Source organism: Rhea americana, unplaced genomic scaffold, assembly GCF_003343005.1.
Source record: "Rhea americana isolate MKP2758 unplaced genomic scaffold, rheAme1 scaffold_15, whole genome shotgun sequence".
NCBI classification, from domain to species: domain Eukaryota; kingdom Metazoa; phylum Chordata; class Aves; order Rheiformes; family Rheidae; genus Rhea; species Rhea americana.
Window position 1 is genome coordinate 3,659,153 of NW_028185594.1, and position 25,964 is coordinate 3,685,116.

General features: G+C 39.8%; 1 protein-coding gene across 1 annotated transcript in view; it reads left to right on the plus strand.

The window, feature by feature from the left end:
- PARD3B (par-3 family cell polarity regulator beta) overlaps window positions 1-25,964 on the plus strand; it is a gene marked incomplete at its 5' end in the record, with an annotated part of 417,421 nt that overhangs the window by 244,655 nt on the left and 146,802 nt on the right. The window contains one exon of the mRNA XM_085299549.1: window positions 3,610-3,654. Within this exon, the coding sequence (XP_085155675.1) occupies window positions 3,610-3,654 (45 nt within the window). The remainder of the gene's footprint in view (window positions 1-3,609; window positions 3,655-25,964) is intronic.

Consider the following 25,964-nt stretch of genomic DNA (forward strand, 5'->3'; position numbering starts at 1 on the left):
TTGATTGTCTTGACAAGGGCATGGAAATCAAAATCAAAAATCACATCAAAAAATGGCATGGAAGGAATATGGGTGCCTTGTGGTTACTTCTACTGTTGCTGGATAGTATTTCTTAGCTGCTTAAAGCAAAASAGCACTCTAGAATATTACCTTAAGAAAGTCTAATACATCTGAGTATTAATGCTATAGAGGGTTTTGTTTGTTTGTTTGTTTTTTACTTTTTGTTATGGTTGATGGCATAATAAAAAGGGTAGTATCAGTTGTTTGCTTTCAACTGGAGAGATTTGTGTGTTTTAATAATAATTCATCTTTCATAATCAGTGGTCTTGCTAGCTTCCCAAATGTCCGTGCTTTTATTAAGTAGCTGTAGAACTTGTATTTCAGCAATTATTTCAAGTGCAGATAATGAATACATAATTGGCTTCTCTGGTGAAAATGCAGCTCCTAAATTAAGTAAGTTACTTTGAAATATCTAGCATGATTTATACTAGCAAACCGTGATCACTTCATGAACTAACATGCCCTGGAGTTCTGGGGACATCTCATACGTGTGAAGTATTTGTTTAATTTTTAACTTACCTTTTTGGTTTTTCAGTATGTTTACTCCTCYGCACTGATCCTGATTGCAGTTGTTTGCTTGAGCTTTGTTTACTGTCCCCAAATTATTTAATACCTTTTTTTGTTATTTTGAAATGTATTGCATTTAACAGTTCTACCTCAAGAATAGATTTCATAATATTCCCAGTAAAAATATCTACAGTTAAAATTTTGGACTGTAGATGCTTTTCTGATATATTCTAGTCTGGCACTGAGTGTTCCCTAGTGTGATTCTCTTGAGCTGCAGTTTTTTGTAGTTAGTTGCAAAGTAATTACTTTTTGATGTTGCAATATAAAAATAATTGTAAWTTTTTTTTAGTTGAGTTTTAAGGGCAGAGGATATTTTTTTCCCCAGTTAAAACCTTTCAGATGCCTTTCTGCATAGATAGAGCAGCAGCAGCAGTTGGATCTTAGAAAAGAAATTTCCAATTAGTCCTTGTCGATAATAAGGAATGGTACTTTTTGTTTAAAAGGCTAAAGCAAGATAACCAGCAAAATACTATTTTTGTTGTAACTCAATAACATGCTGAATGACAGTATTTTCAAATATTGCTTTGCAGAGTGAGGGATCTTGTATACTTCCTAAGGGAACTCTCCTGTCACAAAGTCTTCAACTTTGGCGTATAGAGAGTTTGGCAGATTCAGGGAAATGAGTAGTTGTCTCCTGCTCTTCCCTCCTCTTCCCCTGGTTCACATAGGAAAGGGGCTACTGATTAGCGGCTGCTTCATCCAGCCAGGAGGTACGTGCCCCTCCTCTGCGCTGCAAGGGAAGGCGGCCACCCCCGGAGTCGCTGCCGAACCGTGAGACCCCGCGAAACAGAAATTACCCCGCTCCTTGCCCGGATTGCGTGCGTTTGTCATGCATGTGCGTGTATGCCAGGATGGCAGGGAGGAGAAACGTTGGCTCTAACTTTAATCTCAAACTTTAACTTTTGCATTTCCTTTCTTTGGGTGTGTGTTTAAACTGGTAATGCTAGCTTTGTATTCTGGTAAGATTATTTTTCATTTTCTAATCGTTTTACTCTGCCATTTTTGCCTCCAGTATTAAAATCTAATTCTTGTGTGTGTAGCTGGTGTGTAAAGTATGGTTAAGTCAAATGGATTTATCCCTTTTAATAATGTAAAACTTAGTCTCAGGTAAACCCAGTCATCAGCGTAGGTTTTAAAAAATGCTATGAACCTTGGTATCTTTTTTTTCTTTCAAGCTCCTATGTACTGTAACATAACCTGCTTCAAGTAATTACCATATATTATAGCAGTTGCCATTAGTGACTGCTATAATTAAGGTTGCAAATCAGTTTCCATTATAATCCTGTGTTTTCACACAATCATAACTTGTCAAAACATTAACCTTTGGGTCTAAAGTTTGCCATGTTTTTTCTGCTTAGAGGTAGATTTAAGGGAGAAGAAGGAGGGAAAAGAGTTTGAATCATCTTTTTAACAAATCCTTTTCTAGTCATTTTGAGTTCTAGGATCAGTTAAACTGCAAAGTGAGAAGGTAAACAGTTATCATCTCTAGAGWGTGCAGAAACCTAGAAAAAGGGGTAAAGGACAAAGAGTACAGAACCACCTTGCATTTAGCGATTTTGACTAGCAGCAACAGTACTTGTTTTGCAGTATCTCTGCATAACATTGCCAGCATTRTTAGTCATGCTGTATAGCATCTGTGTCCCACAACATAATTAAACTACATCAGATTTACTGATGAGAAAATGCCAGACAATCAGATTACAAAGGTGGAGAAGTGATACACGGGTCAGTGGTGGGTTCGCATTTCTTCTTGTGGATTCCAGTCCTGAATCTGATGCTGTTTTTTGGGAAAACGCTTCCAGAATTTATTTCTTTGGTTTCCCATCTGCCCAACTGGGATGATGTATTTCACCCTGTCCTAGAGATGTAAGCATCAAAGTGAAGCAGGGAGGCCAATATAAGAATATACTTACTCATAAACTTATTTCCCAGTAGTAGCAGCTAAATCTCAGTAACTACTGCACAGCTTTTTCCTTGATAGAAAATAACACTTTGCTGTACCATTGCAGATAACTGTGTAGATACACTTTTTTATGGTGACCACTATATAAAGCTTGTAYAAGTTCTCATTTATAGTATTATTGATATGACTCTCAATTTACTGCATCATATAAAGAGATCRTATTTTAAGGTGTAACACAGGGGAGTACTTGGGCAGGGAGAATGAGGAACAAGCTTTCAACCCTAACATTCATTTTCTTGTGCTTGTTTTATCATCCCTAACATTATATTAACACWGTTTTTTTGCATAGAATTCATTTTAAGAAATGGTGATTGGTTCTTCCACTCAGCCCTCTGGGAAAGTGTTTTAATTAGTTTCTTGAGATATATGATAATAAACTGAAGTACCGTTGCTAAAGAAAAATCACGATTTTTGTTCCATTGAGAAATGGCTCCTCCATTAGTCTGTCTGCAAACTGTTAATACTGTACACATCTTTCTTCATAAGATGTTGTGAGGTACAACATAGGTGTGATTTACACATAAAATAAATCAAAACATAAAAAGCACAAGCCTTCCAAAAGAACATCTTTTGGGAGCCCTCATTGTCTGCAGAGAGCCCTGTGAGTCAGGGAGATGTCTTGCACATGGGAAGGTTTCCACATCTGGATTCTTTTTGCCAACTGAGGCCTTTGATCTGAAAATGTTACAACTCTCCTATGCCCCGTGATTTGACTGGCAAGATGAGTTATTTACAAATGCAATTGCTCTTCTGACAACTCAGTTTTGAGTGTATAAGTGCTGAGGTCCTGATCTGTAACCCTTGAGGACTGCTGGTAGTCCTTCTATTGGCTTCAGTGGACTTTGATTCGGGTATTTGGACTTTGAAGCACCCTGGGTGGATTAGGGAAAAAAGGCCCTTTACAAACGATTACAATTTAAAGATTTAAGACCCTGTGTCTGAAATAATTTGACAGTGTTTCAAAGGCTTATGAATTTAAATGAATTTCTGATCTTTGTGTCTTTTCTTTTATTCCCCAGTGGCAGATGAAAGCAAAGTTAGTTCATTGGCTGGACGCACATCAGGTAAGCTGTTCTTCTATTTGGAGAAAGAGCAAGTAACTTGAAAGCAGTATGGGCAGTAAATGGAACCGTCTTACAGAAACTGTGGTAACTAAAAGCATTGCAAATTAAGGCATTACTTTGCATGCTCTGCCTCCAACTTCCACAATGATGGATTGGGGATTGCTTTTGCTTGGCAGTGTATGCAGCTGAGTCATTTGCAGATAGAGCTGTTTTCTTTTCTTTTTTTTTTTTTTTTTAATATAAGTGTTGGAAATTGAAGAAGATGAGAGTTCGAGAGTTCAAGTAAGTAGGAGAGAGAATATGCAATGTCTCCTGGACTGTGAAAACTTAAACCATGTAAAAATAAAAAAAAAAAAACACGTTTTTTTCTTTTTGCTCAGAGTTCCACTTTCATTGTCAGAAATATTAAAGATAACACTGTAAAAAGGTATGCCATTCTTATCTGTAGAAGATTTTTCTTTCAGTGCAGTTCTGCAGTAGAAATATATTTGTTTTCTCTTAAACTTTTCAGTCCATAGCAATAAAAATTTATATTTGGCAATACTACTATCATTGCTGCAGCTACTTATTAAAGAAGTTCTGCAAACCTCACCATGGTACTGTACAACTTGCAACTCTCATATTAAAAGAACTTACAAGAAAATGTCACAGAAGATGGTAAATTTTGACAAGCCAGAGCTAACATGACATCAGAAACCTTGAAAAATTTTAGTAAATGCCAGCTATTCAGCAATTTCTCCTAATCTGTGTTAGAAAACCCTGAAATTCCAGGCTGCCTCTTGTTGTGTAATCACAATCATGTTGCCTTTTTCCACCCTTTTGATAGAACTAAAAAGCTGAAAGCATGTAAAGAGAGGTGAACTATTAGATTTCTGATGGCTTGTGGTATTCCTACTCTGTACAGCTGGGTGTTCTCTTTAGTTCTGTTATCTTGTAGTTCTTTGGTGTGGATTTTCCTTATCTGAAGACCTTTTCCTGAACTTAAAGTAGACAAATTCTTTTAAAATTCTTCTGGCTTCTTTCCTAAGTCTGTGATCCTCTTGTATTCTCTTTTTGAATTGAGGGGTAGTTCRTATGTCTTGTAACATTATTGCTCCTGGGAGAAGAACTTCTTTCAATTTTGTCTTTTGGATGTGAAAGCATCCAAGAAGTGATCTTGTCAACTAGGAAAAGCTATGGATGTTGTACCTGTGTGTGTGTTCTTCTGTGCAGAAAAATAACTATAAACATTGCATTCAATTTTCTAAAGATTAGTGGAAGCTGCTCCTTTCAAAGAATCKTGGAAGAAAACAACTCCTTGGCAATCAGTTGTTATATACATATGATAAACCATATATTATAATTTAGCAGCATTATGATTTCTTCTGCAGGCTTATCTAGATTCTTGAAAACAGTGTCTTTCAAATTTTTTTCAAGTTGAAGACCGTTAAATGTTTTATATGAAAACATGGACCCATGCTTACTGAACATAAGTTTGCTTACTTTATCCTTTGTAGAACTCCTGGGGTAGCTGACATCTATGTTCAGAGACCAGGAATTGAAAGTATGTGGTCAAGAGATCATCTAAAGATAAATACAAAGATCCTGTAGATTGTTTTTATTTTCTTTCTTTCTTTTCTTCTGGAGTAAAAGCAAAAGTACATACTGGCTACTTCTGAGAAGGGCTGGAGTATAAATGATTTCTTTCAGTTCCGTCTGCTCCAAATATTGGTCAAATGTTGAAAAGTGTTCATGAAGTGGGGTTGGGTTTTTTCATCATCTYCTCCTCCTCACCCATCCATGTTCTAAAGTACCATTTAACATTTCCTTACCCCTCATAATAGAAATCAAGCTACTGTTTCAGCTTTCTTATTGCTCCGTTCAAGTATTTATTTTAAAGATCTATTSAAGAACAGGAAGCTCTTTCTCTAGTCCCTCTTTACTATATACTTTTTGGAATTATTTATTGTATCCTCATCTTGCTGACATTCTGTCACATCAGAGAACCCTTGTTTTAACATTTTCCATTGTGCTGCCTTCTCCTATCAATACCTTTTATAAGAATGTGTTAAGGGAGACATTGCAGCCTCTTCTGCTGGGAGCAAAACACTGTTATTTTCTCATTACAGAAAGAAGAGTTTCCACCCTATTCCAGACTTCAGGAAATTAAACATATTTCTCTACAGAATTAATTATCACCTACTGACAATCAATGCAATTATCCCTTCTCTCCTTCAACATGACTTGCTCTACGAAATACACAGTTGAGTAGTTCTCTCTAGGGAAATATCCTTTCTGTTCCTTCTGGGGCAGTGGCTCTTCTAGCATTTAGGCTCACCTTTTGGCATAGCTACTGTATCCCTAGCATATCTGCATGTTACTGAACAGCAGCAGGAGTGGTGACATGTATTCATTTCAAGGAAAAGAAATCTGGAAAAGTTTTATCACATTTCTGTAGAAGACCAAGGCAATAGGAGGATCTGTAGCTGTAGCCACATCTCTCTGTCTTCTTATATATTGCATCCACAAACAACAGTTCAATTTTTTTTCTTCTAAAAAAAAGAAATAGTTTGGTTTTTAGAAACATTTTTGGACACATTCTGAACTGTAAGTGTGTCCTATTGGAAGATGACCAGAGAAATGTTTCTGTATTTCACTCAGAAACGTAGGAGAAATGCGTCTGTACATTCTGATTCTCATCACTGGCCTGTCCTTTTAGAGGATACAGACTCATGCAGAGCTCAACTTTGTCCTTAGTGTCACAGATGTTCTCTACCATACTATTGGCAAAAGCCTTCAGTACTGTGTTAATGTGGCCTGCTCAGCCGTCTCTAGAAAAAGCCAGACTTCAGAAAGCATGGGTGCATGGCAGCCTCTCTTGCTGCAGGAGCTCCAAGGAGAATTTTCTGCCCGCAAGCTCCCTCTCTGCTTAGCTGTGCAGTGTTCGCATTCCCCAAACTCAGTCTCAGGGATGAGAATTAAGAACTTGATGAGTGGTGCCTCTATCTCAAAGCAGAGAAGGAGCTGGAAAACTTACAGGGATGGAAAACCAGGGAACATTAGCTCATTTTTTCATGAACTGTTAGCTTTTTAGATAACCAATTAAATGAGATCTAGGAGGATACCCTTCATAGGGAACGGAAGTCTATTTTACATCAGTTGTAACCTGATTTATATTGCCTATTGAAATCTAGTACCAAATTCTTTGCAACTRTTTTTATTTTTTTCCCTTAAATTCTTTCTTTTTCTTCTGATTTACTGCTTAGAACACTTTTAATATGTATTGACTGTCTGCTGAGGTCTCTGCTGACACAGCTCTTTCTGATGATGCAGTGCTGGAGAAAAACTGATGAGTTTTTCTTTATGAGCTCTGACATATTAATTAGCAAAATGGGCAAAAAAGCTTTCCTATTTTTATTTTAATGTCACTAGACTATGCTTTTGGCTGGGGTTATGTTTGGAGATGATTTCGAGAGAAGATGAGCTGAAGATCTTGTCCTCTTGCCAGCTGCTGTGAGGAGCACAGGGCTGGGCTGTGGATTGGCCCTGGCAAGAYTGAATGAGATAGGGGTAGCTCTGTTACCAAGTTGAGTATTTAGCTGCTTTAAATTAATGCTATATGGCTAGAGTTAAGGAGAGGACCTGGGCGGGGAAAGGCCCACAGGGATAGTTTAAGGGATGATTCTGGAGCAGTTGTGCACTTTACTGGTACTTCTGATGACAGCACGGTTAACTGGTTATGGGTAAGCCTGTAGGTAGGATTAGCATTCAAGGAAAGAAGACCTGAAGACATAGGTTTATAGCCAAACTCTGTCAGGTTGAGAAGAGCTTTTTGCGGGGTTGTATGTGTCATAGAATCAGTAAGGTTGGAAGGGACCTCTGGAGATCATCTAGTCCAACCTCCCTGCTCAGCAGGGTCACCTAGAGCATGTTAGACGGGGTTAGAGTATGGAGAGGCACCCTTGCCTTCTCCTGCCTATTGCTAAACCCATGGTTACCTTTGTAGATGCAGTAAGTTCATGGGACACTAAGATTGTGCCTCTAAAAGTAAACTAAACATCGCTCTTGGCTTTCAAGTTGAGTGGCAGAGGATARTTCCTGTCTGTGCTCTGAATGTTTGTTGCAGGACGGCTGCAGGCTGCCTCTGGAGGCTGTGCCTGGCATGGGCCAACTCCTGGACCACTTTGAGGAAGTGGAACCATTTGTGGGTGCAGAAGAGCCACAGGCTGTTATAACACTTTTGTAGCATAGGTGATTGCAGTCTAGTAACCTCAGTGATGTCTGGCTGCTGCTAAATTTACAAATAAAAACATAACCTATGATTTCAAGAATTCAGTCTTTGCAGGAACAGGATGGAATCTAGTGTGGGCAGAATGCAGTGTGTTAGAGACTCTTCGGGTAAAACTGAGTAGTTGCCAGGCTAAGCTTAGTGCTGCAATTTGAGTTCTGACTTAGACTGAAGGGCAGGCAAGACTGGATAACTTTTCTCTTTAAACTGGGTCCTCTGAAATTTGTGGAGCTAGAGGTACAGCAGCAAAATCCACCGGTCTGTGCAAGCTGATGTTACACAAAAGGCTTTCTTTTAATCTAGGATTTTGTTGGGGTTACTAATGGGGACAGGAATAAAGCAGAGACTAAAGAAGACTTATATGGTGGTCGCTACTAGGGCTGTTTGGATAAAATGAGACCAGTGTCAGTTGTAGCAAGTCTGGCTTCTGTTACACTTGMTCTCCAGGTAACACAGTTTTATCAGAAGTGCATAGCGAAGTGGCATTCTCCTCTCCTCATGGCAGATCACATAATTTTATTCAACAAACCTTCTCACAGGTGTAATGTCATTAAAGTTCAGCTTTTCAGAGGAGGCATTGGATGGGTTCATACAGATTTCAGTAGTAACTAGACTCATCCCCATCACAGTCAAAAAGATTCATGTAGACTGCTGAGCTGCCTGGCRTGGGAAAGTGAAGTGCCTGTCCAAACAAGGACCTTGCCTCTGTCTAACTGGAAGTGTGTGCCATATAGAATCCGACGCTCATCTCAGAGAGGAGGAAAAGGTTGATTTTTGTTCATTTTATTTCTGTTTGATAATATGTGTATAATACCTCGCTGTGTCAGTCATTCTTGCGAGTGAGAGTGAAGACTTGCCTACTTTGCAGGCCGCRGTACAGCACAGAAATACCAACCTGCCTCTCAATAGGGTAGTTTGAGTAATGGAGACAAGCAAACTGTGGCAACATGGGGAACTGTGCAAGGTAATTTTCCCTTAATTCATCCGATGTGGAGCTCTGCGTTGTTTTGGTTTGACTGACATAAAAGCTAATGCAAGTATCTTTATACGGTAGTGGAGTCCATGGTGTTACCCATAAGCCAGGTCACTTTGAGCCTTGAAACTATGGAGTTATGCCTGATGATTTATTGCTGGGAATAGTTTAAAGATTTTCATGCTTGTATTACTACCTTTTAGACTTCTCTTTCAGGATGATTTTTATTTATTTAACTCTATTAAACTTTAATTATGCTTCTCCAACCAAAGTGTTTCTTTGACTATAGAGTTCTAAAGAACTTGTTATTAACTGAGACTCTATGTTGGCACTACAGTCAGGAAACCAAAAAATAAGTTTCCTTGTATTTTTCCTGTATGTCACTGRTACAGTTAATGTTTTCTTCTATAATTATGATTGGTAATATCTGGCGTTAAAAGTGTTGCACTGAATCTGTTGCATAGTTGTGGGCTATAAGGATTTCTCTTCCAGCAGTTTAAATGCATAATTTTCACTGAATCTCTGCCTATTACTTTTATTTCTTTTCTTCAAACACAGTCTGTCTGATGAATCTAGCATGGTACATTAATTTACTTAGTACCCTATGCCAGTATGGATTTACTACCCTTTCCTTAGTGGACTTCATTTTTTAAGTACTTGTGTAATGGCTTCTGTGTTATGGATTGTTCCTGCTCTAACCATCCACACTGCTTAGAGCTGGAGGGGGCAGGAAGGGGGCAGGAAGTTCAGYAGTGCCAAGTTGTACAACAACCAAAACTGTGCTGTGATGAAGCCTTGGGACAGGACAGCGCTGTAATGACCTGCAGGCCTGCGGGGTTCTAGCAGTGGAAATCCCCCAGACTAAATCCTGGGCCTCCTGCTTTCATGAGCTGACTCTTAAAAAGCAGTACTAAGAAATACGCTCTTTTAATTTGATCTAGTATTGAGAGTGCTAGATACAAGTTGTGAATATTTKATTGGAAAAATATTTGTCTGTTGTATTGTATTTTTTCCTGTCAGAGATGGGAAAGTGTATTGAAATGAGATGGAAACAAAATTGGAACACTTGTCAAGTTCTAGTATTTTCAGATTTAGCCAGAGAAGCTCAGACTTGGACATTCCAGGTATTGATTTTTTTTTAAAAAAAAGGCTATTAAAAATGGGACTGATGAAGCAATATCTCTTTTTCTTCTGTCAAATTGTATGTACTTCTGCATGAGGAGTTAGATTTTTTTTCACTGACTCAGGAAGAGGAAGGCTGGACACTTAGCAGCTCCTGTGCTTCAAGCAAGCAGTCTGAATTAACCAGTCTGGCTGYATCACTGGATTTGAGTGACGTGCGCTGTGTTGTTCCGCGCCTTCCCGAGTGCGGGCTGGCCTCTTTGTGGCCAGCCCTGCCTCCCCAGCAGCGCTTCCAGGTGACCTGGGTAGGTGGTTGTCCTCTGTGGATAAAGCTGGAAAACAAGCTGTCACTTTTGCTCTCAGAAAGGGACTATTTTATGCCCCCAATAACAATAACTCACCAGCTGTAACTCTACTTTTGACAGCTTTTTTTGGTTTTGAAGGCTTTATTAGCTGYGTGATGATGATCATTGTGACCCCTTTTATGTTAGGCCCTGAGAAAGCCAGCTGTTGATAAAATCCCATGCTTGAGGGAGCAGTTTGGTATTATGTTGCTGAGCAAAATGCTTGCTGTTGCTGAAAGATGCGGTCCTAGACACCTCCTGTCCTCAGCTGCCAGTTCCCATCCCTTCCTTCGTGCAGCTCCCAGGGCTTGACGAGTGAGATGGTCAAGAGAGATAAACCAGCCAAAAACTAGCACTGGGGGAGATGGGAAGTGAAAAGCACTGGGCTTTTCACCCTGCTGGAGTAAGACAAGCTCCATGACCAGACGGGCATGGGGCCTGTGCCCTCTCAGGGGCAGCTGGCCACCGGGTCAGCCAGTCTGCCATGTCAAACCATATCCTTATTAAAGTCAAATGTCAAACTTGCATTGGTTTTAGAAAGACTAGTATTTGATTTGTCATGAGTAAAATTACTTTTTTGGTGGCAGAAACAGGGAGTTAGAAAAAAAAGAAAAAAAAGAGGCAATAAGCCTCTACAAACTGAAGAGGAGCATCACTGTTGTCTCATCCTTGAATTGCAAGAATCTGTCCTTAAAAGCAAACTTGCAAGAGAAACATGTCTCTCCCAATGTCTTTGTGTGAAGTTTAGGATTTATAGCAGTGCTGAATGCAGAATAATTATGGCATGGTTGGAAATCCAAAGGCCCAAATATAAAATCCCAGCCACAAACCTTTGGTAGGGTTTATTTCAGTCCAGGTGATCACAGAAAGTTGCTGGACTTGAGAGCARAACACCCTGCAAAGGCTTGGGTTAAGGGCAGTGTTTACTTTCAAAGCTTTAATTTCACTATCTCACCCAGCAAATGCAAATTTTCTGTACTACAAAAGTAACGTGGCTGTAATAAAACCYAGTTCCAGCAATGAAAGCCCTTTTATTGTCACATTTTAAGGACAAAAGTGCAGGTACACATACTGAAAAGCTCTGGGCAGCTTTGGCTTCTCTGCGAAGGAAGCTTGTGCCCTAAAAATGTGCCAAAGAAACAGATATTTCAGCATGCTCCGAGTGAAGGGAAACGGAGGAGTTCCTCCAGACAGGACCCATGTACAGCTCTCCTCTGAGTGCCCAGTGAGGCGAATGTCTGCCAAGGCTGCAACATTTGGTTTGTTAGAGCAAGATGCTGGAGAGTGATTCTGGGTGCCAGGAATGCCTCTTCTCCTACAAGTGGGTAAACCTGGAAAGGGAAATCCACATGGCGGTAATGATGGTCTTTTCTTGGAGAAGGCCTGGTCTGGCAGATAGCCAAACTGCAGTCTTCAAACGCAAACAGCAGAGATTTACTTCCTTCCCATCAAGTCTCAGCAATAGGGGAACTGCACATTACCCAGTGTGGGTTGTTAGCATCCAGGGACTGCAAAGCCAGCAGCCTCTTCCCTCCTTGTGTGCTCCTCACTCTAGGAGCAAAGGGGCAGCAGCTTTCTTTAATGTGACCTGGGGAATTTCATGCTTGGATATTATCTAACCTTATAGCTGCTTTAGGATACAGAAGTGGGAAAAGTGACCACAGGAAGAAAAAAATCTACCACACAAGAATTTTTCCAGCCAAGATACTCATATACCCATGTTTTTTCTACCTCTTTTTTTCCTTTTTTTTTCCTCTTTAATTTCCTGAAGTGATTCAAGACACATTACTATATTAACTGAAGTTCGTGGTTGTGTTTTAATGTTTGCACTTCATAATTCGCTATTTCTTCTGCTGGTCAGCATTACTGAATATCTCTCTGTGTAGAATTCAGTGAAGCAAGTCAAGAGAGTATTAAAAAAAGAATATTTAGGAGTATAACATTAAATAAAAGTGCAGACTTCTAATAGCTATCATGAAAGCATTAATTTCCTATACAGCCTACTAGTATTTGAATTGAATTGTGGGCAGTGGTCTGAAGGGGAGACATGGCTGCCAAGGTGTTACCTGCTGCAGGCTGAAATTCTCCAGCAAGTGGTGCGGTGTTGGTACAAGTAATCATTGGTAGGCTGTTTGAGACATGCATTTTGTTGCTGAGAACTGAGGATGCTTTTTCTTGTGACTATGCCTCTGTTCACAGCTTGCCACATTTCACATCTTTGCTGAAAGTTTCTGCTTTTAGTTGAAGCTTTCTGCACCTCACTTTCCAGGTTTTTTCTAACACGAGTTGGGAGAACTTTTAAATATGGTGGATATGTCTGTATGAGCAGTGCTAAATCATGCAGAAATAAAGAGATAGCTCTGAAAGAAGAGGCAGTAAAACTGCATTAGGCTGGTGTCCCAGCCAAGGTAATAGGCATTGCCCTTCTGCAGAGGTGGTTATTAGGACTGGAGAGCTTGGAGTCTCTTGTTCTTAGAACATTACGCTCAGGGCAACGATACGAATTGGTACTAAATTTCAAGTCATTGGAGATGACAAAATGTTAACCAGCAAGAGAACTGATATTAGCCTTGTTCAAAGAATAGGAAATGGTAGGCTAGAAGTCTGAGGAATGTCAAGCCTGTGTAAATTTGGCATGCTTTTTATTGGAACTGTGGAGATTTAAAGTAAGGCACAGCAGTCGGCAAACAAAGTTTAATGTTTAAAATCCTGAGTACCTCTTCTGTTCATCTTTAAATGAGAGTGCCCCGCTGGTGATGGTGCCTGAACAGATGGTGCATGAAAGTACCTGTGTGACTGGTACTGAAACTTGTTTCCTCATGGAGCTTCCCCTGTCGCTCAGATGATAGTTGAAATCAGCCAGTGGATCCAGCAGGCCTCCTGTCCAGGGCCTTGCAGGCTCTTCAGGCATCAGCTCGCTTAGCTGGGGGCAGACTGGCTGAATCAGCTGCAGAAGGCAGCAAGAGWTGCTTCAGCCTGCATCTTCTGGACCTGAGGAGAGGGGGCTGACRTGGGTCTCACACCCCAGGCACAGTGTTCGCTGCTCGGTGCCCTTAAAGCTGGTGTCATAGCCGTCCTGCCTATGGATTTGTGTCCCTGCAAGCAGCATCTGCACATTTTTAATCTGCACATTCATTTGTGGTGAATGGTCTGCAGATGTTCAGGAAAGACCTTCGGAGTATTAGGTACAAGAAAACTGGCCATGGCCAGTGTTGGCAGTTACTGTGGTTTTTAGTTACTTGTGGTGACCAAAGAGACCAACAGCCACTACAGAGTGCCTCATTTCATTAATTCTTCCCCTCCAGGAGTTGGGCTTTTGCTGGGCATGACATTCAGTGCTGGCAGTGSGTATCCTGAAGACATTGGCGCCAAGGAGTTAATGAATTTGGACAACTTCCCAGATAATACATCTGCCCCTCTAACTCACCATTTGGAGTATGAGACACAGAAAAAAAGAGAAGTGAACTGACTGAGCTCCTGACTGAAGAGGGAAAGGGGACAGAATTTTTTCTAATAGCCGCCTAGAAGTTAAAAATGACATGGCCTCACCCAGAAGAATTAGCTGTTGTTGTTTTTCACATTGTAATTCCAAATGTTCTGAAGCTTGAACATAGACAGGGAACTATTTTATTATTCCCCACTTTCAAGGATTCTTCTCCTTCCTTTTTTTTTTTTGAAGTCCTCTCATGTTGCCATGTCAATAAGCAGGATTTTGAAGGTAGCTACCAGTAATTGATATTTCTAGTCCAGCTCACTTCTGGAATAGTATCTTGTTATAGGGTTTACCTTTCATAACATTTGAAATAAGCTTTTATTATATAAAATAGGTTGCTGGTGCTATTTATTAATACACGTCTTTGTGTAATAAAAGCTGTGCACAGCAATGTGGTTCAGGAATTAACTCTGAAGAATAGAATTACATTGTTATTTGTATGTCTCATGAAACAGTATTATTTTTAGTGAGTCTTTCAATACAGCAACACTACTTAGCACTTAMCTACACAGCCCTCCAGAAGTACCGAGAATATCATTCCTAATCAAGTGCCCTACTGCAATGCTTTTTCTCCGACATAAGAGCAGAGCAGGAGAGGTTTTGCTGTACGTAGCACTGGCAGCCCAAATGGAAAGCATTTCATGTGAGAGTAGAAACGACTTCCTTGAGATATCGTCAAACGTCAGCAGGTTGTTTCCTCCTACTTCAAGCAATGGCACTGTGCTGTCTTTCCAAAACATCAGTTCCTCTGGTGTTTACCACTTTACCTGATGTCTTGATAGATGAAATTTCTYATTAGCTTTCATTTTGCTTGTTAAATACATCTCTTAATAATTCTTGCTTGTACATAGTTTGCTTTGAATTGATCTTTCCTGAATATCAGAAGGTCAGAACTGTGTGCAGAGCATTTGCCCCCTCTCTTCTGGAGATACCTTGCTTGCCACAGCCACAAATGCCTTTTTTTGTTGTTTTTTTTTTTGTTTGTTTGTTTTTTTTAGAAGTGGTCTAGAAGTTAAAAATGGCATGGCCTCACATAGAAGATAGAGCTACTATTGTTTTTCATTTTGTAATAGGAKGTACTCACCAGTTCCCTTATGTTCTGAAGCCTGAATATAGACAGGGAAGTACTTTATAATTCTCCACTTTCAAGGATCCTCCCCCTTCCTTTTTTGTTTTGAAGTTTTCTCATGTTGCCATGTCAATAAGCAGGATTTTGAAGGTAGCTACAGCTGAGAGTGCCAGGTGCCCTCTCACTCAGCAGCTCACAGCTACATCAGAAATTTCCTTTTAGTCCCAAAGTGAGTCATCTTGTTCTTAATTCTCTTCTGCAATCATCAGTTTCATTTATGTCATCCATTTATATTACCATCGTTGTCTATGTTGTCACTGACTTCAGTCTTRGTGTCATCAGCAAGTGTCACAGCATCATGGAATAACTCCGACTAGAAGGAAGCGCCCTCAGCAGGCTCTGGTCCAGCCTTCTTCTCCAAGCAGGGTAGCTGGGAGATGAGGCCCAGTTACTTGGGGCTTCATCCAGCTGGATCCTAACTGCTTACCCTAAAGAAGTTACTAGCATAACATCAGCTCCTTGTTGGTCCAGCTGTTACTTGGTGAAGAAATCATTAACTCGACCTTGCCATTATAGTAGAACCGTTTCTCTTCTCCAAATCTTGGAGATTAGTCTTGYGTAATAATGTATTTTACAGTTATTTTTGTCTACAAGTAATAAGGATAATGATTCATACAGTAACCCTACGAGTGCACAGAAGATCCCTACTGATATGAGACTAAACTGATTTATTTATAGTTGGGGGGGTTGTTGTTTTGTTTTTTCTTTCAGGTACCTTAACTCATGCTGTGTTTTTTCCCCTTAGTCTGACGCCTATACTCAAGTTACCCTATATCTGATTCCTGCCCTTTTACTTCTTCATCTTCTGTTGTAAAACCCTCTCTCTGATTCTTTCCTTCTCTTCCAGCTGGCTCTTCTGTCTAAAAGAAGCCTTTGTGCATTGAGTATTGGTCTGGGAGCGAATCTGTGACGTTGAAAGTCTCGCCTTCTGGTTTTCACAGCTGTTAGCAGACTTACCACAGTTATATTGATGGCCTTCTAGTCCAGATTTTTCTTTCTGTGAGTGTGTGAGAGGTGGAGGAAGGGGATGTATGTAAAGAAAATACCAACTGAGTYGTGCCTGTTTATAGTACAAGTTGTGCTCCATTGGAATCTGTTGGAAAGAGGAATTTACATCATCTTTATTTCRTGGAGCTCTTTTGGCCACTGTGGTGCCAATGTGGGCTGAGCCTGCTGTTCGGCTCGTGGTTTCCCCGCGCCAGGTGAGCTGGCGGCACTCGGTCGGGCGTTGGGGCCCGCTGCTGGCCCTGCCTGTGCCCAGTCGAGCTCTTCTCCTCATGCTGAAGGCGGCTGCGTGCTTGGTGGGCTCAGGCTGGCAGCGTGGAAAGGAGGCGTTGTGTCCCCGTGCAGATAGGCTAGAGACACGGTGGCGAGCGCGCTGGAGAGTCGCGCTCAACGAACTCCCCGATTCAGGGATGCTCGTTCCTTAGGGCAGTATAGCATCAGCACCCTTCTTCTGCCCCGCTCGAAGCTTAAGTAGGGGGATCGGTTCCCTTCTGTGCTATTTGCCAAACCAGGCAAATCGGGGCACGAACGCGGCGCCAGGAGCTTGCACTGGCTGCTGAAGGGTGATTATGCTTACAGAGGTCCCAAACGGACCCCGTTAACTTGCTATGGCAGTTCTCAAGCCTCTCTCTACTGCAGGAGTGGTGCAGGGGACCCAGAAYGGAGGAGCTGGCATTGATTTGCTTGGGATTTCTTTGTAATTACAGTTTCTCTTGTATTGTCTGTGGTTGGCATAAATTTCTATATTTAATAAAGTGGGTTTATTTATTTTTTTTAAGTTTAMCAGTTGTAATACTGCTGTTGACAAACAGATGCATTATAAAAGAGAAATCCAGTATAATGTGGTTAGTCAGGTGCTGCTTCTTTATTGCTTTATAATCTGCTCAGGTGCTTAATTCTGAAAACAAAATGACAAAATTGTTTGAAGCTTCTAGAGTTTAATTCTTTTCCGGAAAATAACCACTTCTAATTGAACAGGTAGTAAAAGGAACAAAGATTACRTGCAGGACTAAATGTTGTCAGCTGTTGCATTGAGTAATTCATCGCTTGTTACTGAAACACACATCACAAAATAGCTACAAAGAGTAAGTCATAATACCAGTTTATACTAAAAGAGCAAATATATCAAAAAAGAATGATCCTGGGGAAAATTATTTCTTCTTGTCATTCTTCTTTGTACTATCCTGTAGGAAGTACTGGGTATATGATTAAGTCTCAGGAAAAACTTTGCTCTTCTGGCTTGCTTTTTCCATTCACGCGCGCATGTGTAATGTATTGCTGTGGTGTGCAGAAGGCACCGTGTTATCACCTGTTAACTGTCATGCATGACACTTCCCATTACAGATTCTGTGAAACTGGAGCCATTTGAACTAAAACTTTTTATTCAAGTGTCATTTGAGGCTCAGGTTTTTTTGCTTGTTTGACRAAGGATGTTCTTTTACTTTCTTCTAAAATAACTCTGATATTTGTCTTTGTTTAGGATAGGGAAAGAGGAGCATGTATACCTGGAGACTGGGAAGAGGTAGCTAGTGCAGGGAGGCTGAAAAGGGTGTTGAGGTGGGAGCAGAGAGGGAAGGAGCATGTGGTTGGGTGGGAAGGCACAGGGTGGAGAGGGTGCCCCTCTGGGGTAGAGGAGAGCAAGCTGTGCTGGGCTAGGACCCTGGCATCAGAAACCTAAACAGAAGAAATAAAAAATGACTATTTTAGGGAAAGAAAAAGAAAAGAATGGCAGGTAGTGATGTAGTAAAAAAAATATATATTATTATTATTATTATTATTAATATTGGGGAGACTATATGCACAAACTGTATTAAAATAAAGGTTCAGGATGTCTCAGGTAGAAGGTGCTAGCTTTAAGGTTATCTATGCTCAGCCTCGTTTTGTAGATGCTGATGGTGTGGGACTGTATAATCAAAACCTAATTCTTCCCCAMAGACTCACTTTCAGTGCACAGGATGGCTCTGCTCGAGGGTCAGAAAGAAGGCTGGTGTCTCTAACACTCAGCCCTCACCTCATTTGCTGAAGGTGAAAGAAGTGTAYGTGGTTGGTATATCCTGGCTCGAGGACGTGCTGTGAATCATGTGGAGGGTTTCAGGAAAAGAAACTGTATTTCAGGACAAACAGTCTGATTTCTAGCCATTAAATGCTATGTGAATTACTTTGTAGCTCTGGCTCTATCTCAGAATTGCTGTGCGATGCGGGGAAGTTCCTTAGACCGAAGCGTTACGAGGTAGCGTCCCCCCCGCCTCGGCAGCGCCCGGTCTGCGCGTGTGCTGCGTTGTTTGCAGCAGTGCCCAGTGAATGCCCAAATGTGCAGGTGCAGTGAGCGGTGACAGCTTTGCTAAGCGTTCAGGAGAGGGGGTGGAGGCGGGGGAATCGGGCCTGGAAATGAGAACTTGAACTCATCTCCATCTTTGTTTCCGTTCCTTCTAAGACACAGGTAGTACTGTGTTAGTCTTGAAATAATGTTATAAAGATAAATTCATTGGTGCTTGTGAAGAATTTTAGTACTGCATAAGGTGTTTCGGAGAAAGATGCTTGAAGAAATGTTTAATGCTGTCATCGGAGCAGATGTTAAAATGTGTGCATTGAATAAGAAAGGTGGGCAATTGCTGTACGTTTGGGAGGAAGTATTTGTAGCTCTTCCCTGGAAGAAAGACGCTACAGTTTTATGGATGAAATTGTAGGTGATCATGTATTTGGGTCATTTAACTGAAGTCTGTTATAGTGTGTGCATAGAAGGAGACAAGTTAACGATGGACACCTCTGCTGTGGCATTCTCCAAGCCTGAGTGCTTTGCTTTGCAATGTTAATAAAACTCTTTAAGGTCATTTTTTGTATATAATTTTAATATATAGTATGTTCCTTTAACCACTTTCATTAAAATTTCATGAGCCTTTTCAGAAAATGAGAAAGGAAAAATGCAAATAAATTATGCATTTTATTTGGTATGTAGTAGCTACAGTATTACTCTGTGTAAACAAATAAGAATGTGTCTTTATTAATATAGCAAACTATGTAGAAAGATTCTGCTGCAGTCTATTAGCCACATCTGRTTTAAAGAATCATTTTGACTTTAAATAGCTAATAATTTGGCTAAACTTTGGGGATTTGGAACAGTAATAAAATATAAATAATATATTATAAAATGCTTAAGTATTGTAGCTAATTAAATAACCTGGGGGTTATGAGGCATAGGGCACAAGTTTGTGTGACATTAAAACCTTAAAGCGTGTCATTTTCAGAGGACGCGTACTTAATATTTTACAGAATGTGATCCCTTTGGAGTATCTGCTTGCCTAGTTTCTCGTTTCCTTTTCTCCCTTTCTCCTTCCCCTCATGGAGGATCCCACAAGTCATCTATTAAAGTTGACCTGATCTCTCACCTGTCAGCACAGTTGTGCTAATCATGGACACATACCACTGCGTTTTGGTACTGCTCCTTCGCCCGCAGGACACCTGAGGAACCCGGGGAGTATGTGTAGGTAACAGTTGACTTTTAGTGGTAAGAGACATGGCTTGGAGCAATCAAGTGCACATCTAAAATAACGTTTGCTTAACTTCTGTCCGAGGAGAAAACCTGCAGCTTCCTAGCACCGGCTCAGCAAAACCCTCTTTCCTTTTACAGCAGGGTCCTGGCTAGGCTCGGACACTCTCTTGTATGTGTAGTACCTTACCTCAGCTGGAGGAGCAGGAGTCTTCCCCTACTCCCCTARAGTAAAAGAAACAGTAAAATGACCAAATATGGAGCTAACTGCTGTCACTGATTTCAAGCAGTTACTTACCTGGAAGGTGGTTCTGCTTATTTCCATGTACTTCAAACCTTAGTGGCAACATGAATGTGTCTCCAGCTGGGACTTCTTTCAGAGTGCCRTGATTTGGTGTATGAATGCCACCTACTTTCTTTTATATTCTCTCTTGTTAGAGCAAATATGATCCAAACTGAAAGATGGGAGCTGACACATTTGTAAGAATTTTTTTTATAGCTAAAGCAGCAGAGGCAGCAGTTCCCTTCCCGGTTTGATGATGAGTTACGCGTACGGTTTGTGAAGAGTCTCCACTTGCTATGTAATTTGTGTTAGCAGGAAAGAGTGCCCATTTCGTTAGTGATTTTTAGAAAGTGGAACCTGGGAATGAATGCTTGAGTAAATAGAATCAATAAACAATGAAAAGGCCAATGTTACTAGAGCCACTAATACTGAAAATACACTTTTGCAATTTGAGCTTTCATGTGTTTGTTATCTTTGGTAGGGAATTGTTTTTAAACTTCAAACAGAATTTCTTTGTACCTTCATATAAATCAATTGCCTGTAGTTCAAGATAACTAGTTTAGTTACGTAGTGAGACTAAGCAAATCTAGAGATTGAACTATAACAGGCCTATGGTATAAGGAAATACCAATATTAATTTTTAGTCAAGGCAGCTGTTTCAGATCAAACTGAAGGAGCTGGAAAAGTAGGGTTTGTAATGTACTTCCGCACACAGAAATATCATTTAAGTTGTCTTATAGGAGATAAGAGCACAGATCCTGAAGAGCTGCATAGTCAGCAACAAGACTGTGTTTAAATGCCATCACAAAGTACCAGCTCCCAATGAGGGAATTTCTGTGCTAAAACAAGTTTAAGTTTTTTATTAAAATGCTCAATTTCAAGGGAAAAATAACCTATTCTGTGAACAATGTATAAGTAATAAGGGACCATTCTATCAATAAACAAATTGCAAAAGCAGTTTAAGTGAACATCAAGAAACTCTATGTTCAGCTCTTCTGTTTTACTGCTCAGAAGAGATGAACTGCTAATTTCTTCTTTAAAAGATGAAGAAAGGAACTTGACATCTACTCCATTACGGGCTTATGGTCTGATGCGTGTGACGTTTGTCTGAAATAGTATACTTATCTCAACAATTCCAGTTCAACTGGAACATGAAAACTGAGAAAATTAATATTATGTCAAAACATCTGTTTTCTGATTTAAAATAGGGGGCATCTGAGGCATAGAAGCTTCCTAGAAGAGGCATAGGAGCATAAAGTGAATGTACCAGGAGATGAACTGTACCTTCACAGTGCTGAAAAATCATAAATAAATTAYTGTGCTGCAGAAACAAAGGACTATATGGTCTTACTATTCAAAAGAATTACCATATATTGAAATGAGCCAGAAATGAGCCATGTATTGCAGAAATACAGCTAAACCAACTTAACTGAATGTCATTTGAAATGTGGAATATTGTTCTGAGTTGGTATAACACCAAGCACAGTGAGTTCATGACTCAAGATTAGGGGCTCTGTGCACCTTCAAAATGCTGGTAATAAAGATTTGAATTAGGAACAGGAAGCAGTGTCATCTAGCTAAAACAYAGATTTTCATATATTGGCCCTTCTATGCTGGATGTGTTTTTCATTCTGGACACTGTCCCTGCGTAGCCCATCCCAAGAAAGTAACAGTCATACTGGGTCAGACAGAAGGTCTGTCTAGCCTGTATCCTCTTTCTGATACCAACCAAACGCTGATGCCTAATGAGAAACAAGAAGGCACAACAAGCTTACATGTTTCTTCTTCAAGAGCTGTCCTTGCCGTTGTGTGTTCAGGGACTTGAAGAGAAAGAACAACTTGTATGTATTTGCATACTTGTTTGTATTTGTTCAGTAGATTTTGCTTCTGCTGACTTTTCCTGCCTCCTTTGCATGTGTGAACTTTTGATATCCACAACATGAAAGCTTATCCACATAAATATTTATTTTCAGGTATGTTGCTATGAGGAGAAATTTCTGAAGAGAAATTTTGACTGATTGTCCAGTAATTTCTTTTCTCTTCTGGTGAGATGCGAACCTAACTAACAGCCTTCTGCCCCTTTCTGTGAGACTGTTTCTTGGCTGGGGAACTAATTAAGCACGTAGCAGAAGAACCGTTATATCTCTCATTTTAATAACACTAGCCTCTATTTCAAAAATCTGAATTTAGTTTTCTGGTCTGGGGTAATGGAATAGGGGTAAATTCCTTAGTATGGATTGGTATCCAATGTGAGTATTGACGTACTCATTAAAGGTCAAAAGAAGAAGCTGCTGAGCAGCTCTGATTAACCATATGATAATAGGCATGAAATTTTAAGAATTATATAAATATTGAAGGAATTGATCGTCATAAATCTATGCTCAATCACACTGCAGGTTGCTTTGCCTCCTTTTCTTGAAGAAACAGAATGGCATGCATTTCACAGATTAACCGAATTTCCCTCTTAATGCAAATCAAGTATTGGTTCACAGCCAGAGAGAGAGAATAAAGAGGGCAAAAATACTTTAAGAAAAATAGGCTGCAAGGCAGAATACAAATGAAAGTTTTCACTCTGAATATTTTTAGAAGAAACAAGAAGTGAGTATAATTGTATAGATAGCATTTTTTTTTTATTTAGGGAGATCATTGAACATGAGAGGTATTTTTTTTCTGTGTTTGGTCAGCTTGAATAATTTAAACTGCAGCACTAGCCCCTGTGAAAAGGCAAAATAAGATGTTCTGACATTGCTAAAGAAACCTAGCGGAGCTGCTTAATATCTTTGCAATTGTTCAAAATGCTAATGTGCATTGTTCTTAATAGTTGTGAGACTGCCTTTCATTGTAGTTGGAGCAGAAGCTATAATTTCAAGAATATTAGTGATACTGTCATTATTTAGTTTTAAGAATCTACTGAAGGGCTAGCAATGTGAATAATAGAATCTAATTTTTATTTTATATTCTCCTAGCATTTAGAAATGCAGCTTTAGAAGTGACATCATTGCAATGAGTGCAGTTTTATACTTTTATATTGTATGATTGTGTGTGTATAGCCAATATGTTTGCCTTCGCTTGTAAGTAAACTGTGCATTGATGGACAACATCTGGAATTTGAGGGCAACGAGAGACCGATGTGCTATCCTTTTAGTGTTAAATAAACCAAATATACATTCAAAATGGGATCACTAGGAAGGAAGACATATATTGTTGCAAACAGTTCAGGATCTTAAATAGCAAAATGTCATCTGCAATATCACATTAGAATTTGAAAGTTATATACCTGCTAACACTCAAATCAATGTAACAGAAAAGATTTAAAATAGATATATTATTTAATTATTTATTTATTTGTGCTGCATATCTGATGGCATTTCTTCATATGCAGACTTTTTCCTTGGTTGATGATCAACATTAACTCCTGCTTTGCACATTAACGTACTCAGTTTGTCTCCATAAAGGTGTTTTGTCTAGAGATCATATCTACATACTTTTTCAGGCTCCACTGAAGTTAGCTGTCTTAAGCAAAACGAAAGCTGTATTTAAAGAGCTACAGATTACTATTTCAGAAGTTAGCATTAGCCAACATATTTGAGGTGGATTTTTTCAATCTTGTCCTAAGAATCAGCAGAGGGGGAAAGAGATTATTGCTTAAGTAAGAGAAAAAAATAAATTTGAGGCATACTGCTTATAAAGCTGTCTTTAAAATATATGCAAATATTTTAAATAAAAAAAAAAAGCTGTACAGTTAGAAAACAAATACAGTGAAAATTTTACTGTAATGCAGATAAAAAGAAATGAGTTTTTGGCAGTCACTTATCTGGACAGCACTTGCCAGAAACAAACAAGGAAAAAGAGTAACCCAGGGGAAGCACTACACCAAATTTCTCTTGTGAGCTGCAGTTTGCAGAGGTGCTCTTGCCCTAGACAGCACATGTAATGTGTTTAAAGTATAAGGCAATATTTCAAAACTCCTGATAGTCAAAGGTGATGCATCTTTGTGCAGTTTATACTTTTAAAGCTATTATTTCTTTCCAGGGCTTTGATTTCTTGAATAAATAAAAACAGACCTTTCCGAAGAGCAGACCCTTTCCTTTTGAAAGACATACAAACATTCATTTCCTCTCACTCCCTGGTCCGGGGTGGGGGGCAGCTGAAGATGGCTCTCTGGACTGCTAAAGCAGTAAAGGGAGGTTTTTCGTTTGTTTTGGAACTGACAGATCGCTGCTTTGAATCCACTCAGGCTGCAGTTATTAACCGCTGACGCTGGGGTAACTTATCTAAAACGAGTTACTGCAGTCTGACTCTGGGTGGGCAGGTGCGTGTGATGCCAAGGCACGGTACTGGCGGAGTGCAGAGATCAAGGACTAGAYCCGCAGCTGCCCTGAGCTGACAGCCGGGGAAAGGTGCTGATTTACCCCAGCTGAGGATTTGGTCCTAAGGCTCGAACCAGCCTGAAAATGAAGTTACCCATCCCAGTTTTAGAGTCCTTGTTGATCGGAACGTTGAGAAATTGAGGCTTTGATACTAGAGTAAGGCTCCTACAAGCCACCATTGCTATTAATTGCTTAAGATCCTGTTCTAGGCAAAGATTGCAGTTTAATATTAATTTAAGATATTTTGTATGTACTGATTTTAAAGGGATTGCTGTTTATTCAAATTAACTTCAAAGAGAGTGGCACAATCCTATAGAACAGCTGCTTTTGTAATACCAGATTTTGACATTTTGTCCAGGGATCTGAACCACCAAGTAGTTTAGTAGCTCAGACTGTGTCTTAAAGGCTGTCTTCTACAGCTGGTCCATCATGCAGTGCCAGTTTTCTACTGTGGTTGATTAAAAGTTTGCTTATCCAAGTGCATCCTGATTCACTTGCAGCTTGACTCTAGTTTTTGTTCAAATGTTCTTAGTGTTATTGAGCAGAAGCATGCATTTTCCAATAATGTTGAGTCTCAGCTTAAAAGAAACCATTTCATTCTGAGGTAAGTTGTCTTGGATTTGCCTGTGTTAAAATTTTACTTGATTGTGCTTAACCCATACCAAGCAATCTTGATTGCAGAATTGGTGAGGCATTTCCCAGCTGCTGCTTGGAAAATTTGGAATTTTTGACCATAATTTAGGACAGTGCTTTGACTAACTTCTGTAGACAAGTCCCCAGTTCTTGGTGAGCGATGACAATAGTAAGAATTGGAACCCCCTCCCACTTTTTTTCCTGTGACCTACATTTCTGCAATCTGATACCATGGCATTGGAAGGAACATCTTTGTATTCACTTTGTTTGTCAGGCAGGTGGAAGGGAAYGGGGTACCATTATTTGTGTGTAGGCAAGAAATATGGGTAAGGTCCAACAGAAGATCATAATGGAAGTCTGTGTGCATTCATTTGCCACTACATTTATATAATATTCTAGGTTGTGTCCCATGCAGCAGTTTTTCTTATTGGCCATTGGAACAGATTTTAGCAAGGTAAAACTGCACACTTCTGTAAAAATCTTTAATACCTAACTCAGTAATTAGTAGGATAACATATTTAGGATACTAAAAATGGCTGCAGTGGTAGTGGAAACAAAACCGAGGGATCTGGAAGGGTTTTCCAGTCCACAGGGGATGTTTAAAGTTAGGCGCACATTTGCTAGAAGCCTAAGGATGGAGTGGATTTTCCAAAAATATAGATTTAAGAGTCCAGCTGTATTTGATCTCTCATTCACCTCCTTGCCAGCTTCTTTTTAAAAATAACCTTGTTATTAAAATGTCACTCCATGACATACATATCSACCAAAGGAGCTGCAGTCCCCTTAGGGAGGAATAGTACCATATACTCAAACAAATGTAAAATGCRTAGTAGTACACCATACACATTAAGTCTCAGAGTTAACCAGTATAGTGAGAATAGTGTTTTRAATTTTTTTAAGCAGGGCTAGGATAGTAAACCGGTTGTGAGTGATGTTGGTTAAAACCCCAGAAGACTGCCAGATGTCATCAGATACAAGTCTGTGTCCTTGCACACTACAGAACAGTTTAGTGAAACCGTCTGCTACAGCTGCTTAAAAGGGGAATTTCTTGCCAATTTTTCCTTGAATTGGACATGATTTTTAATATGGATTCATATCCATGGGAAAAAAAAATGAGAACATGTTTTGTAAATCTTAAAACATGGAAAATATTTTCAGTGCTATAGCTTGTTTTATTTTACTTATCTTCTCTCTGCTGACATGA